The sequence below is a fragment of the Periplaneta americana genome, chromosome 6 (assembly GCF_040183065.1).
Source record: "Periplaneta americana isolate PAMFEO1 chromosome 6, P.americana_PAMFEO1_priV1, whole genome shotgun sequence".
In the NCBI taxonomy this organism is placed as follows: domain Eukaryota; kingdom Metazoa; phylum Arthropoda; class Insecta; order Blattodea; family Blattidae; genus Periplaneta; species Periplaneta americana.
In genome coordinates, this window is record NC_091122.1 from 37,025,729 (window position 1) to 37,041,674 (window position 15,946).

The window sequence follows — 15,946 nt, forward strand, 5'->3', positions numbered from 1 at the left end:
TCTTTAATAAGCGGCTACTGGTATAGCTATAACGGCTAAAGTTGCGGACATGTGCACTCAAAGAGCAGCTGTAACAATAACCAATTAAGTGAATATAACATTACAAGATGTCAACATCCTCTCTTTCTAAGTCACAATCGGTATCTATCTTCACTGGAACTGTCCTATTTAAATTTTAAATATTTAAATTAAATTAAATTAATATTTAATATAAAACACTATGTGACTCCCTGACTCTGTAGCAATAACACGTGTTCAGTTCAGCACAAGAAGACAATATGTGCGCAAGAGCATAGTGTCGGTGGTGTGATTGGAGACAGGGAGCATGCTGGGAAAGGGAGCATACGTCATCTGCGTGAGACAGTCACACCCGTTAGTTTCTGTGCACTGAGTTTTGTTTGTTGGATGCCTATAGTCTGTTACGTTGAAACTGTAACATGAATAATACCTTAAAAAATAAAAATTATTGAGATTTTATTGAATTAAAAACACTTTTTTGTTGATTAAAAAAATTCACAGTATTGTTGAATCACATGTATCAGTACATCTGATACACTGAAGTCGATATCATCTGACTACCGAATCAGTCTAAGGAAAGATGACTGGTCTAGTCCAAAAAAAATGTATTTGAACACTCATAAACAACCACCACTCACAACCAATAATTGTACCAAACTGAAGGCATTTATGGCTATTGGCTTGGTGCTAACATTCACACCTCCACTCCATTCACTTCGGTTGGCTGCCACTACTGTTTCTCGCACATTCGACCTTGAGTGTAAAGATACTTTGTGTTGCAGTGGTGGCACGTTATTTTTTAAATAATTCTTGATATTGAAAAACAGAAATATCCATGCAATGATTTTGCGGTGAAATTTTAAAGTCCTGATCAGTTTGTCTATTAATAAGGGTGCGACCATTATGCGATGGCGACAATTATGGGATGAAATATGGTAAATCACATATAACTCATTACACAGTGAGACAGAAATTAGGCACTTATGGAAATTTCCGTTGAAGAGCCATACCTGGAAGTGCAACTTTTGATTTGTATTTTAACTGGTTACATTTACAAAAATTTGTGAAGAATTATTTGTGCACATTTTTCTTACATACTAAAATTCCCATAAATGCTAAAATGCTGCATGCTTTTTTTTCATCATCATCATCATCATCATCATCATCATCATCGTCGTCGTCACTGTCGTTATTATTGTTGTTATTATTATTATTATTATTATTATTATTTTATTATTATTATTATTATTATTATTATTATTATTATGAAAATAGAAATATTTATACATCTATCATTAGCTAGTTACACATACCTGCAACTGTCTCTGAATTATCAATTGTCGCTGTTTATGAATCTTTTGAATGAAGAGAGTCCTTTGTTGCTGATCCATCTGCTGTAATTGTGCATGTGTCTGAGGGTCCAAGTGGATCAGTTGTCGTGGTGGACCCTAGATGAAAAAGAAAAAACAATTAAGCCTATAAGAAAATAATGTTCAATTAAGGATATACAAGGACATTCAATAAATAAAGACAAATCAGAATAATTTCATATGTATTAATTTTATAAACCTGTAATTTCTGTCATATTTCATTATTACTCCTCCCCTAGTATACGGCTGTCCCATTGCTATAAGCTTCTCAATTCCTACAGAAAATAAATATTCATCCTGATGTCACAACCAGTCTTGCACTTTTACTTTCACTTGATCATTATTCTTCTAAATGCGTTTTTCCCGGGATTAAACATGACAGTCTGAAGGTGCAAGATCTGGGGCAATAAGGTGTGGCAGTGTTTCCCAGCCTAGCTGTCCAATGGTGGTATGGGCAATATAATGAACATTATCAAGAAGAAGAAGAATAAGAAGAACGCCTCTGTCTTTGCATTTCACTGGCCTCATTTTTTTTCAACAAAATGTTTTTTTTTTTTTATTTTAGTAGGTTATTTTACGACGCTTTATCAACATCTTAGATTATTTAGCGTCTGAATGAGATGAAGGTGATAATGCCAGCGAAATGAGTCCGGGGTCCAGCACCGAAAGTTACCCAGCATTTGCTCATATTGGGTTGAGGGAAAACCCCGGAAAAAAACCTCAACCAGGTAACTTGTCCCGACCGGGAATCGAACCTGGGTGCACTTGGGTTCGCGGCCAGACGCGCTAACCGTTACTCTACAAGTGTGGACCAAAATGATGTAATTCTCATTATTCACACTAAGACTATCATCCGAAGAGTCATAGTAAATTATCCCTCTGATATCTGAATGTTTGCAGATGGTTAAGATTTGAATTTTTTGACAGGATGGATGCCTCCAAGCTATGCTAGCCTCTTAGATTGTTGCTCGAAATTATGTACCCTCGTTTCATCCGATATCACAATTATTTCCAGAAACTTAATTCCTTCAATGATTCTCCACACCATCCTATATCCTAAGTCTCATTTCTCTGTTAGCTTCTTCAGGATCCATTTTAAATAAGTTCTCGATAGTTCAGACAATTACAGACAAATGAATGCACAGTTCCCAAATACACATGAAACTTTAGTACTATATCTTGAATAGTTATGTTCATATTATCCTGAACATCTTATCTATATTCTTTCCAAGTATTGATTTAAAGCTTCAATCTATCTTCCTGGGTGTTCTCCATCCAAATCATTTGTTCCAATATCTTTAAACACAGTACATAAATCAACCAACTTATGGGTATTGGTTGCAATGGTTCATACAATTGATGTCATGCTATTTGCATATTCTTAAATAGATTTCCATTTTTAAACTTCTTATTACTGCTACAGTTTTTATCGTGTAACTTTGCGAGTTTATGACTTTTCCTAAGTTATTTTGTAAATCATCTCGGCACAACAATGTTTACTTCCGCTAAATTATTTCTACAGTTATTATACTTAGAACCACTGAGCAGTCACAAGTACTGAATGAGACTGGAAGAATTAGAAATTAGAAAAGAATAATATTGGTACACAAAACGAATATGCTTACAGTACAGTCAACTCCGGATATAGTGAACCTCTGCGGACTTGCATATTTCGTTCACTATATCCGAGGTTCACTAAATCCAAAGTGTCTCTCCCCTAACTTTAAATGACAGAAATGAATGAAACTGTGAACAAGAAAATAAAATATTTCATTTTTGTAGAATGGATTACACTGTATACTGTTACTCACAGTTGATTTACTTAAACTATGCTGTCAACCCATGTCCGCTTGCGAAAGACCACGTCACTTATAATATTCACCTTATCTTCCAAAGAAAACACTTTACGCTTCGACATTTTTATACAGTACATTCACTGGTGAAACACTAGATCAGGTAGAAATGACAAATTGAGGACCGTTTTTGCAAAACTTGCTAACTGTAAAAACTAAATTTTATAGGAAACCCAAAAAACTGATATAACTGCAAGTTTTGCTATAACTCTCACATAGCAGAAAGCAAGTTTTGAAAAAACGATCACACTACTGTGAAGGAAATAATAAGATTTTCCTAAGAAGCCTTTAGCATCATGTAGAGATCTGTCTTATGTTAACTAATCCATCAAAATCTCAATTTTGAAAATTTTGCAGTTAGCAAGTTTTGCAAAAACGGTCTTCAATTCTGTTATGGTGTGACCTTGGAATTTCCAAGGTCACTTAATGGAAACTGGGAGAGGGTTGATGGAGTTTGAAAGCCATCAAAATCTTACCTTCATTTATGCTCTGGACATAGCTAATGTTTTTTTTGGGGTTATTTTACGACGCTGTATCAACATCTAGGTTATTCAGCATCTGAATGAAATGAAGGTGATAATGCCGGTGAAAGACATAGCTAATGTCCGTCTTTTAGTAAGAGAAGGCAATTTCATTTTCCGTTGTTTCGATGCTATCAGTCAAAATGAAAATGTTTCTGAGAACAAAAGGCAACCCTTTGATGGTAGAGGATTAGAAATAACAGTAGAATAGGGTGTCTGAGAACAGAATGTCAATCCTTCGACGGTGGAGTGAGGCAAGGTCGCCACGCATTGTCTGGATTTACAGTACAGTTCATTGTCTAGGAATCACTAATCCTACCTTTGTCCCTTCACTAAAGGACTAAGAAACTTAGAATATTGTTCTCAACACATTCTTTCAATTTTAAACAAGAAGGTTTGACTTCAAATAAGAATTTGTCAGGATACAAGGTTCACTATAACAGAAGTGAGGGTTCACTATAAATGGAAATATTAATGTACTTTTTAATGTATGCGGGTCAGGACCAACGATTTATAGTCCCATCGCTCTAATTTCCGGCAGCCAATCACATTACAGGTCGGCTACATTTAAACATGTGTGTCTTGTGATTCGCTGGTGAAGACGTCATGCATTTCCTAAGGCTCGATAAATACTTAATATAATCACCTGCTATTTTGGCTCTTTCGTTGGCGTTCGCAGAAAGCACACAAGGACATTATTTGCCACTCAATTATAGTGCGTTTGATTTATTATCATAGGAGCTACGACATGATAATGTTTAACGGTATGGCAAATAGATTCCTCGTCTGGTAGCTCGGCAACAAAAGAACAAAAATGGCGAACGATACTACCTACCTAGACTTTATAGAGCCTTCACTTCGTAAGACGTAAGCAAAGAGGAGGAGTCACGCCAGGAATAACAGCGTCGCGATTATAGGTTCACTATAGCCGAATGTTCACTATAACCGAGTTCATTATATCTAGAGTTGACTGTATTTGCCAAGCATTAGGAAGAACATTTCTGTAGAACAATGACGCTGCTAACCTGGCCCGGTGACTGCTGGGTCCAAGCAATCTGACGCTGCAACTGTGAAGCCGGCTGTGGCTGAGCTTGTTGCTGCAACTGCTGCTGTTGCTGTTGTTGCTGCTGCTGTTGCTGTAGCTGCTGTCGCTGTTGCTGCTGAAGGTGGTACTGTTGCTGTTGTTGCCATGTGAGCAGACCAGCTGCACCAGCAGGGGCACCGGTCACCACCTCACGCTGTACTGTCACTGTGTACTGTTGTGTTTGAGGCTGCTGACCTGGTTGTTGTTGCACTTGTGGCTGACCTTCTCGTATAACGAACTGTTGTTTCTGAACTTGAATTTGTTGTGGTTGCTGCTGTTGCTGTGGCTGCCAAAAAAACTTCACATTAATAGAATTATTCTGTTGTTTCCCAATGACCGCTTTTGGAAACATTTAAGGTAACCAAGAAGTGTAAATTCACTATAAAATACAGTAGCACACATTTCTTTCTGTATCTTGTCACGGTATGCTTGCCTTTTTAATATTGTTATCCGGCAAAACGAAAACTTCGCTAGCCTTCCTCTATATGTATTTGGTGTATCTAACTTTAGCTATTTTGGTGCGCATGCGCCGATCCGCTTCCACCTCCTACTTGAATGTTCGAGGGGAGGGAGATCGGCATAGTGATCGCGGTTAGAACGAGAAAAGTCAATTGGGGACTGGCTGTGAGACAGATGATTAAGAAACCACAATCAGCTCAGTTGGAGGGATCAACGAATCTAAATTTTGGTATTGGAATGTGATAAGTATACACCGGGACTTGAAGTTTGTGGTTGTGCGATGGGATATGAGTGGGTCAGTAGATTCTTCTAAAGATATGTAAAAGGAAATTGCTGTTGAATGAAATAGTTTAGTCAGTTGTTTGTTTTTCCTGAAGGTTTGTTGTTATTCTATATTAAGAGACATTACAGTGTAGGGAGATGTCATTGTGAGTTATTCTTGGAGGTTTCTTGTTAATGCCCTTTTTAAGAGAGTGATCATGATTAGAGAAAATATTCTCGTTATTGAGTGTTGAAGGTTTTCTTGCTAATTTATAAAGAGATAATTATAATAAAGTGAAGTATTGTAATTTTTGGAATTTACTTTCCTTTTCTGATTTCATTCTGCATTTTCTTTTTTTTTTTTTTTTCCTCCTAAGTTTTTTTACTTAAATACTGGTGTGGTGAGGCATCGTTACATTGGTAGCAGAGCGTGGTTTCGATCCACAGACCTCTGGGTTATGGGCCCAGCACACTTCCAAAGCAATCTATTTGAAATTTTTAAGACAGATGAAGAAAACTCTGATGAACATTCCCTATAAGTTTCAACATTTTAGTAAGTGTTAGTTGGGAGACCGGAGGAAAAAAATCTTTGGGGAGGCCAAGACATAGATGGGAGATGTATACTTTAATGTTAGCATAATAGCATAGTTTGGCATTCAAACACGTGCCAGCTGATTGTTATAGTGGTATGAATTTAAGATCTGTCTGGTGGTATATATTATTTAAGAATAATATTTACTGTCATGTATTTATAGTAATCAATCTATGCAAGTACTGATATAGGCTATAGTGTATCAGTGTATTGTGAACCAAAATGTATTACTGAACACACGCTTTTGTAAATAACTGCACTGTGGTATGTATTAATTTTTAACAAACGTAAACAATAAACTGTTCAAGCAATTTGGAACAGTAAAGAACTGGGTAAACTGACTTACCAGGAAAAATTGGAAATAAAAAGACTGGATTTTATTATTATTATTATTATTATTATTATTATTATTATTATTTTTATTATTATTATTGTATGTTTTGAATTGAAATACAGTTTTTCGATAGTGAAACATTGGAATCATGACATTTCATATTAGGCTAAACATACGATTTCAAATTCTCTTCGGTTTTGGAACACAAAATTGTGAACACGCGTAACATTTTATCACGAGCCGCCACTGCTGGATTAATCTTGCACAGGATAGGGACCGATGGTGGGCTTATGTGAGAGCGGCAATGAACCTCCAGGTTCCTTAAAAGCCATTTGTAAGTAAGTTGTAAGTAAAAACAAAAAATGTCATTTTTGACCAACACTTCCTGGTTATCTTAACCCATTTTACTTTATTAGAACTATTCACACACAAATTTAAATTATAGACGTAATTTAAAAAAAAAAACATTCTACAAGTTGGGAGGCTGGTGGGAAAAAGACCTTTGGGGAGGTCGAGACAGAGATGGAAAGATAATATTAAAATAGATTTGAGGGAGGTGGGATATAATGGTAGAGGCAGGATTAATCTTGCTCAGGATAGGAACCGATGGGTGACATATGTGACAGCTGCAATGAACCTCCAGATTCTCTAAAAGACATATGTAAATAAGTATTACACGAATTTACTGTATGATGTACATAACTCCTTAAGAAAGCAAGTCTTTACAGTAGGAGTGAGATGTTGTTGCGAATAATCATGGTGGCAGGTTTAAGAGAGGGATGTGAGATTTCAAAGAAGTATTAAATGTAGTAAATGCCATTGTATCAATGAAAATTATACAAGATATTTAAGAAACCGTGCAACAAAGGTGAAATAAATATTTATGTACGTAAATTAATTTAGTTTAGTTATGAAGTTAATGCGAACTGACAGAAATACCATAAGTATCTTTAATTTATTGACTTTAATTAGGTAAATTTAAGCTTGTATAGCCTATATAATTCACATTACAGGGCACTCTGATCGATAATGAAAATATGCTTGATATTATGGGTAATCTCTGTTTGTTTTCATAAGAATGATTTGACCCATGTTTTGTGCTATGTTACTTTATTATTTTTAAATATTATATGTTGAAGTTATAGTTGTGGTTATAGGAATAACATCCAATAACCCAGACGCATCCAAAAAAGTATGCAAAAGTTAGGATTTATTAATTATTTTGAGGAATGTCGTTTGACTTATGACAATGCGTAAAATAAAAATTATATCATATATACATAATGTAAAATGAATATAGAAACAAGAAATAATGTCACAAAACAAGGAAAAGGTTAATAACTGAGTCTACTCATGCTAGGTTTATCATGGTGTATTCATATGTTGGTAGGCCTGGAGTCCGGGAAGTAATTATAATGTAAAGTTCCATTTTCTGTACTGGTTTGGCGTACGGAAAGAAGTAAAATTCGATATAGTATGAAACAAAGTTATTTTGCGAATATGCAAATATAAAACATATAAGAATACCAAATACAGTAAAACCCCAATAAGATGCTGTTCAAGGGACTGGGTGTAAACCGCGTATTAACCGGGACTGCATATTAGGCGGGTATACTACTTTGACTTATATATAGTATCTATTAACATTTTTCTTTATTGAAATACGTGATTCATGAAAGGTAATATGTTGTTGTTGTTTTCTAATGCCAGGCGTTTGACAATAAAGTCATTTGACCTCTTGCACTCCAATATTTTTCGAAGATATTATCATGACCAGCCACTGAAGCACAGATTTTGAGGTATGAAAGGTAATATAGTATTACTCCATTATATAATTACTGTACTGTACGTCAAAGACATTTACAATACCTATGTACTGTACTTAATTCTTTCGGAAAAAAAGTCAGTTATAGTTGTTTGCCGTGTGCGTGTTCTCCAAGTCCTCATGTTTACCACACTTCAGTTTCTGCGATTACATCCTCCCGACGATGTCACAACTGTAGTGATTGAGTCGCGATTTTTTATTATCGTTCTTAATGTCGATGATGGGATTCCTAATGCATCAGGGAGTTGTTTCTGAGTAAGACTACTGTTCTCATCGTACTTTCGTAAGATTTCCAATTTTTCCAACACAGAAAGCACTTTTTGTTTAACACTCATTGTCACTGTAATCACATTGACAGACACTTCAATACACAAAAGGACAACAAACTGCCCAGCAAAAATTTCCAGAATTTTATTACGGCCGAGTGAGGAATGCTGTTTGAGAGAGAAGGTTAGGAAGAGGATGAGGTATTGTAACTGTATGTAGGTTTTAAGCGCACAGGTAAGGAGTCGAATAAGAGAGCGTAACAAGAGGGTGGGGTATACTAAGGTATGAAGTATGAAGGTTTAAATGTGCAGGTAAAGGGTCGAATACCAAGACTTTTCAGGTTAATGGCACCAGTTAGTTCAGAGACCAAGATGTTTCATTGCTGTTACAGTACATTGCTGAAAATTACATCGAAAATATTCCACAAAAATAGCGTATTATGCGGGACTTGAGCGCAAAAAACGTGGTATTTTATAAAGGCGTTATATATGAAATGTGCAGGGACTGGACAAAAAAAATGTATTACATGGGATAGCGTAATAAGCGGGCGCGTCTTATCGAGGTTTTACTGTATAATTGTGATAATTCATTCAACTGGCAGCATTGTAAGATTAAATAGCCACTGATATTGAGTAGAGCACAGTACAGAAATTACGTATATGTGAACGCAAATGTCAGGCCAAGCTCATGAATAAAAAGATTCATATATATTAAGTGAAATTTGTTCCATCCATTTACAATTCAAAACAAAATCCTCCATCTTTTTTCCTACGGTTTAAGCTTATTACTCGTAAGATTAAGAGTAAATTACAATATAGACAATCCTAATAGACTCTGATCACATATTCAAATAAAACTACTTCAACAATAATAACATTAATGCATGTGAATATCATTTGTAAAGCTGTAACAAAAATGAATTCTATGTTTATTTTTTTCTCCCATTAAGTATCACGCAATGATAAACGATTATTTGTATGAGAAAACTATATTTCAACCATAAAACAAACAGCTGATACATACCATGCTTTGCCTCCAAGGTGGTGTTTGTACTTGTATCTGTTGTATCTGCTGTTGCTGCGGATGAGGTGTTGTTTGTTGTATTACCCTCTGTTGATGCATCACTTGTACTGGCGTGCCATCTTGCTGTACTACTTGCATATTTCTATGTTGTTGAACAACTTGCATTGTCCTCTGATGTTGCAATATTGGACCTTGTCCTATTACGAAAATTGAAAGTATACAATATAAGTATATGCTATAAAATAAGACATTCTTCTATAGTTCGTCAAAAACTAGAACAATTCAAAGTGCAAATATATCTAAATTTAATAATATTCACCACAGCATGTATGAATGTATATCTCTTTGGACGATAGTAATTAAAAGTACCATGTAATTATTATTTGAAAGCAAAACGAAGAAAGAGTGAAAACTTCATGCTATCAGCTAATGTAGTAGGAAGTCAGCTTTCATGGATTTTCTCAGTTGTTGTTAAAAATAAAAGCATTGTACTTTAGTTTTTCAATTTTAACTTCTCAATTGATAAATATAAATAACTAATGAATAAAAAATAAAATGCTTAGTGACTTTGAAAGAGATAAAAAAATCTAGTGTACAACAATCCTACGAAAGTCCATTATTTACACCACTAACACAGAGAGAAAGCACTTATATCTATTAATAATTTCAACTAACAAAAATTTATGCAACGTTTTTAATATGTCACTTACTTTCCTTCATCATCAATTTTATCTTGATCACTTTCGCTTTTTTTTTTTCCTCCTTTTTACAAAATTGTTTCTTTTACCAATTCATCTACAAATTTCAGCATTTCTCACACAATCCAGACATGTATTTGTTTTAGGATATCATACTTTAATTTTAACCCACATTCTCTATGACGAATATGCTGATTCTCTGATTTTTACTGTTTATAAGAATTAAAGTCCTGGACTAGCATTGCAGGAGTGCTGAGAAATAAATTTTCTCATGAAAATTTGGCCAGTATAAGGAACTACTTCCATACTGGTTGGATGATCGTTCACCTCTGCTGAGGCATGTGGACGTGAGGCCAGCTGTTGGCTGGAAGGTGTTGGTCCTTCATGTGCTGTCACGTAACTGATTTAGATAAGAATAAAACTGGTTCACAACAAAAACTGCCAGGAGCACTTCATAAATATTTTAGAATTTTCGAACTGAACATACTTGATAAATAAAATAAGTAACAGTTATATAAATGTACGTCATGCCAAACGAATTGGGTAGATCTTAACAATTCTTCATAATTTTTGTTTGGAAGAGTTTACATTTTGTAAGTATTTAACTAAATGAAAATTGTCCCTCCAGGGCATAAATTTTATTGGAATCAATACACACTTATTATGCCTACACATTTCATAACAATTAAATTAAAAAAAGAGCTTCTGTAAATCTATTAGGACAATAAATTTTGGGTAAATAACTTCTGATCCAAATGCCTTTCAAACTATTCGTAAATACAGTAACAATAAAATCCTACAATCGATAGAACTGTACATAGATGGACAAAAAAATACTGTAAAAATACTTTAAATGTATTTTGTGTAATATTTGTAATTTTTCAGTTCTTAATATTTATTTTAAGCAATAACATAATTATGTAATTTTATTCTTTTACTTTAATCTGTACACAATATCAGAATAATTCAATAATATCTGACTTTCCTATCTGTTTATTCTTTTTTCAAAACTAAATGAAGTACAGAAGAGGAAGAAATAGTGACTTTCAATATAAAAAAATGTTCTCTCCTCTAACAAAAATATTTTTTTTTTTTAGTTTTATTTTCGTTGGTTATTTAACGATGCTGTATCAACTACTAGGTTATTTAGCGCTAATGAGATTGGTGATAGCGAGATGATTTTTGGCAAGATGAGGCCGAGGATTCGCCATAGATTACCTTGCATTCACATTATGGTTGGGAAAAACCTCCAAAAAAAACCCAACGAGACAATCAGCCCAAGCAGGGATCGAACCCACGCCCAAACATAACTTCAGACCAGCAGGCAAGCGCCTTAACCGACTGAGCCACGCAGGTGGCATAACAAAAATAAAACTTGGGAATGCTTAGAGGGAATTATTGGTCCATGCAATTATACAAGACTTCGTGACTAATATCACCTAATTTAAACTTCCTCCCATACAACAAAACATGTTTTAGTTAGTAAATAAGACAACACAGACAAGTTCCTACCTGTCATCACCACATTACCAGTTGCTGGGGAGGAAGTGAGGACCTGCTGCTGAACCAGCTGTCCTCCAGCTGCAGATACTTGAAGAGGAGACATGGTTTGCTGTTGCTGAATTGGTGTTGATGTGGCCATTCTCTGCTGCTGTTGCTGCTGCTGAATTGACTGGAACTGCTGTAACTGCTGTTGCAACTGTTGATCTTTTTGTTGCTGCAAGACCTGCAGAAATAAAGTACAAGAAATTCTCACAAAACACAATCTTGGGAAGTAGCACACATTTACATGTAATTAGTCGCCCACACTTAGAAGTAAAGAGTTTCTTCAGGTGTTTTAGATAATATTTCTGACATTGACATCAATTCTGGAATTTTATCTATCAGTGGTCCATAAAATTATATTTTCACTAAAAATCCCAAATGGTGATTGCTATGGCTGTAACATTGCAGCAGTAATTTTCCGTTGCCCATTGATTACACAAATTACGAATAATTTTGTGGAATGGTAGCAGAAAAAACGGAAATATTATACTCAAAAGAAATTTCTTCCATTATCATTTTGTCACAGACCTTGGTGCTGTCATAAACCGCGGTCTGCCACTTGGCTAACCCCTCATCATACTCTTTTTAACTTTGTTACAAACCTTGCTCCTTTTTTTTTATTTGTATTACTTTGTCATTCAGGTACACAGTTACCTAAATGACTAGAACATCAAATAGCTCAAGAGCAAAAGGAATGGAATATAGGATTAGAAAACTGCTAAGAGAATATAAAAATGGGGACTAACAATAAACATAAATAAATCAAAATATGTACTGCCCGTGGCTCACTTCCTGAGCTGTTTCTTTGCGGGGTGAGATGCAGAGGGGGAGAGTGGGCGGTCCTGGGTACTGCATGTGCCTACTACCCTACGTTCAACACATCGGCCTTTTCAGGATTTCTTTCGTCAGCTATGGAGCAAGATCAGCCATGGACAAGCGAATGTATAGGCTGTCCCCTCACAAAACAAATTATGTCCTTCTCATCAATTCCTGTAACTAAACACTAATAGCAGTGGTAGACTACAGCCTCTACTTGAGATTATCCATATAATCACGATTACGGTTATCACGTGTACACACCCGTAAACTCTTTCCTCTATGGCAGTGTTTCTCAAACTTTTTCCACCGCGAAACCCCTTTTAACCTAAAGTGTAACTGCGAAATCCTTGTAATATTTTATTAGTATTTAATAGTTACAGACAAGTGAAAGCTAGTATCTCAATAATTGTTCAGTGGGACGAATGTATTTGCTTTTTAAGCCTGCAGTCTGGTTTTATGGCGGAAAGTTGTAGTCTCATTTCTACTGTAATTCTGCATTTTGTCTTTTCGGTATCTAAGCCCTCTTGGTTTTAGTGGACACATATGCAGAGAATCCAGTGATGAAAGTGATAAGTATTATGGGTATTTTCCGTTTTAGATGTTCATCAAACATATTGTCATTATGCATATTATTGGAATATTATTATTATTATTATTATTATCATCATCATCATTATCGGTGGTTTCATGATATTATTGATTCATATTTTCGTAATATTTATATATTTTTATGGTAACCACTAACGGTAGGTGTAAAATAGCCACCGGAGCAGCTCAGTTGGCTAAGAGGCTTGCCTATCGATCCAGGGTTGCGCTTGGGCAAGGGTTCGATTCCCACTTGGGCTGATTAGCTAGTGGATTTCCTCCCGAGGTTTTCCCCAACCGTAAAGCTCATCTCGCCAAATACCATTTCGCTATCATAAATCCCATCGATGCAAAATAACGTAGTAGTTGATACAATGTTGTTAAATAACCAAGTAAAAAAACATATGGAATAAAATTTAAAATCATATAGGGATCACGGAACCCCGGAACATACTTTGAGGCTGCTCTATGGCAATTCAGCAGTTGTCCAAACTGAATAAAGAGTGGCCTAGTGTGTACATACATTTTCGGAAATCGCCATCAGAGATAATAGCGATAGTGGTAACCACGATTAGAGTATCCAGTATTTTAAAGAGTAAAAACCCTTGCACTGGCATAGGATAATGTTTTCAGCAAATGTAATATGCTGCCATGCCACACGCTGTAGCTGCCGTGCCAGTCCGAGCAGACCTAAGAGGCGTGGTTATAACCACTAGGGAGCTCTCGGTTCAGGACGTGAGACACGGGCAGTAGTAATTGAGAATAGAGCACAAGATTTGATTGTTAATGAAGAGGAAATCATAAAATACAATGAAATAGAATATTTAGAAATAAAGATAAATCATGTTGGATATTATGAAGAAGAAATACTTACTTACTGGCTTTTAAGGAACCCGGAGGTTCATTGCCGCCCTCACACAAGCCCGCCATCGGTCCCTATCCTGAGCAAGATTAATCCAGTCCCTACCATCATATCCCACCTCCCTCAAATCCATTTTAATATTATCTTCCCATCTACGTCTCGGCCTTCCCAAAGGTCTTTTCCCCTCTGGCCTCCCAACTAACACTCTATATGCATTTCTGGATTCGCCCATACGTGCTACATGCCCTGCCCATCTCAAACGTCTGGATTTAATGTTCCTAATTATGTCAGGTGAAGGATACAATGCGTGCAGCTCTGCGTTGTGTAACTTTCTCCATTCTCCTGTAACTTTATCCCTCTCAGCCCCAAATATTTTCCTAAGAACCTTATTCTCAAAAAACCTCAATCTCTGTTCCTCTCTCAAAGTGAGAGTCCAAGTTTCACAGCCATACAGAACAACCGGTAATATAACTGTTTTATAAATTCTAACTTTCAGATTTTTTGACAGCAGACTAGATGACAAAAGCTTCTCAATGGAATTATAACACGCATTTCCCATATTTATTCTGCGTTTAATTTCCTCCCGAGTGTCATTTACATTTGTTACTGTTGCTCCAAGATATTTGAATTTTTCCACCTCTTCAAAGGATAAATCTCCAACTTTTATAGTTCCATTTCGTACAATATTCTGATCACGAGACAGAAAGAAGAAATAATAAAGATAAATATGCGATATCAGTATTAAGTGGAGTTTTGTGGGACAATAATATTTACAAGAAAACAAAACTCAAGATTTACAATAACATTATAAAGAGTATAATTACTCTTAATGGAACAGAAGTTTGGCCACTAAATGAATTAACGAAATTAAAATTACATGTTATAGAAATGGATTTTTGGTATAGAGCAGCTCGTATATCCAGAAGAGACAAAATTATAAGTACAATCATAAGAAAAAATGAATATAGATAGTACAATTTTGGACTACAGTAGTGACAAAAAACCAGACCAACCCTTGTAGCTGATTTCAGAGCCTTGTTCACTCCAGAGCACAATAGACTGGTAACTAAGACTTCCGTGGTTCGAATCCTGCCAGGGAAGGAAACTTTTTTTTGTTCCTCATTCAAATTTATTCCCAATACTTTTCGATTGCAACGGTATTTTACTATTTAATTAACGTATTATTCCCAGAACGTGAATTTTAAAAGCAATCCAAAAGTATTGGGAATAAATTTGAATAAGGAACAAAAAAAAGTTTCCTTCCCTGGCAGGATTCGAACCACGAAAGTCTTAGTTACCAGTCTATCGTGCTCTGGAGTGAACAAGGCTCTGAAATCAGCTACAAGGGTCGGTCCAGTTTTTTTTGCCACTACTGTACATTAGAATTAAACAGTTACAATGGTATGGCCATGTAAAATGGATGGAAGAGCAACAACTATAGTCCGGATCAGCTTACTTCATACCCTAAGGGTGAAACCTAACCATTTTTCCCCCATTACTACATATCCTAGTGGATTGTGGTGATTTTCTAGTTTGCAGGTTGAATTTTCTTTTGCCAACTTCGTTTCGAATTTCGATACTGACAAATACTACAAATGGTAGTGATTTCGTAACTGGTATGTTGGCAGCTGAGACAAATATCGACAATATTTGTTGGTACTGAAGTTCCATAAAATTAAAATTGTACTAGAATTCTGAGCCGGTTACTGGAAGCTAATGAAATTTGAACAAACTAATAATTAATATCAGTATTAATATTAATACATAATAGTTATTTTACGTGTTGCGTTTTGGTTATAATTCAAGACTAGTCAGGTAAGTTTTCGGAGT

At 35.5% G+C, this 15,946-nt stretch overlaps 1 protein-coding gene across 5 annotated transcripts in view; it reads right to left on the reverse strand.

Moving 5' to 3' along the window:
- Positions 1-15,946, reverse strand: part of LOC138701213 (PAX-interacting protein 1-like) — an 85,014-nt gene that overhangs the window by 56,165 nt on the left and 12,903 nt on the right. For 4 of the 5 annotated variants that reach the window (XM_069827877.1, XM_069827880.1, XM_069827876.1 and 1 more), the window contains exons 6-9: positions 11,818-12,031; positions 9,608-9,804; positions 4,788-5,144; positions 1,332-1,466 (exon numbers count right to left, since the gene is read on the reverse strand). In XM_069827877.1, coding sequence (XP_069683978.1) covers positions 1,332-1,466; positions 4,788-5,144; positions 9,608-9,804; positions 11,818-12,031 — 903 coding nt within the window. The remainder of the gene's footprint in view (positions 1-1,331; positions 1,467-4,787; positions 5,145-9,607; positions 9,805-11,817; positions 12,032-15,946) is intronic. The other variant, XM_069827878.1, reaches the window with a different exon arrangement.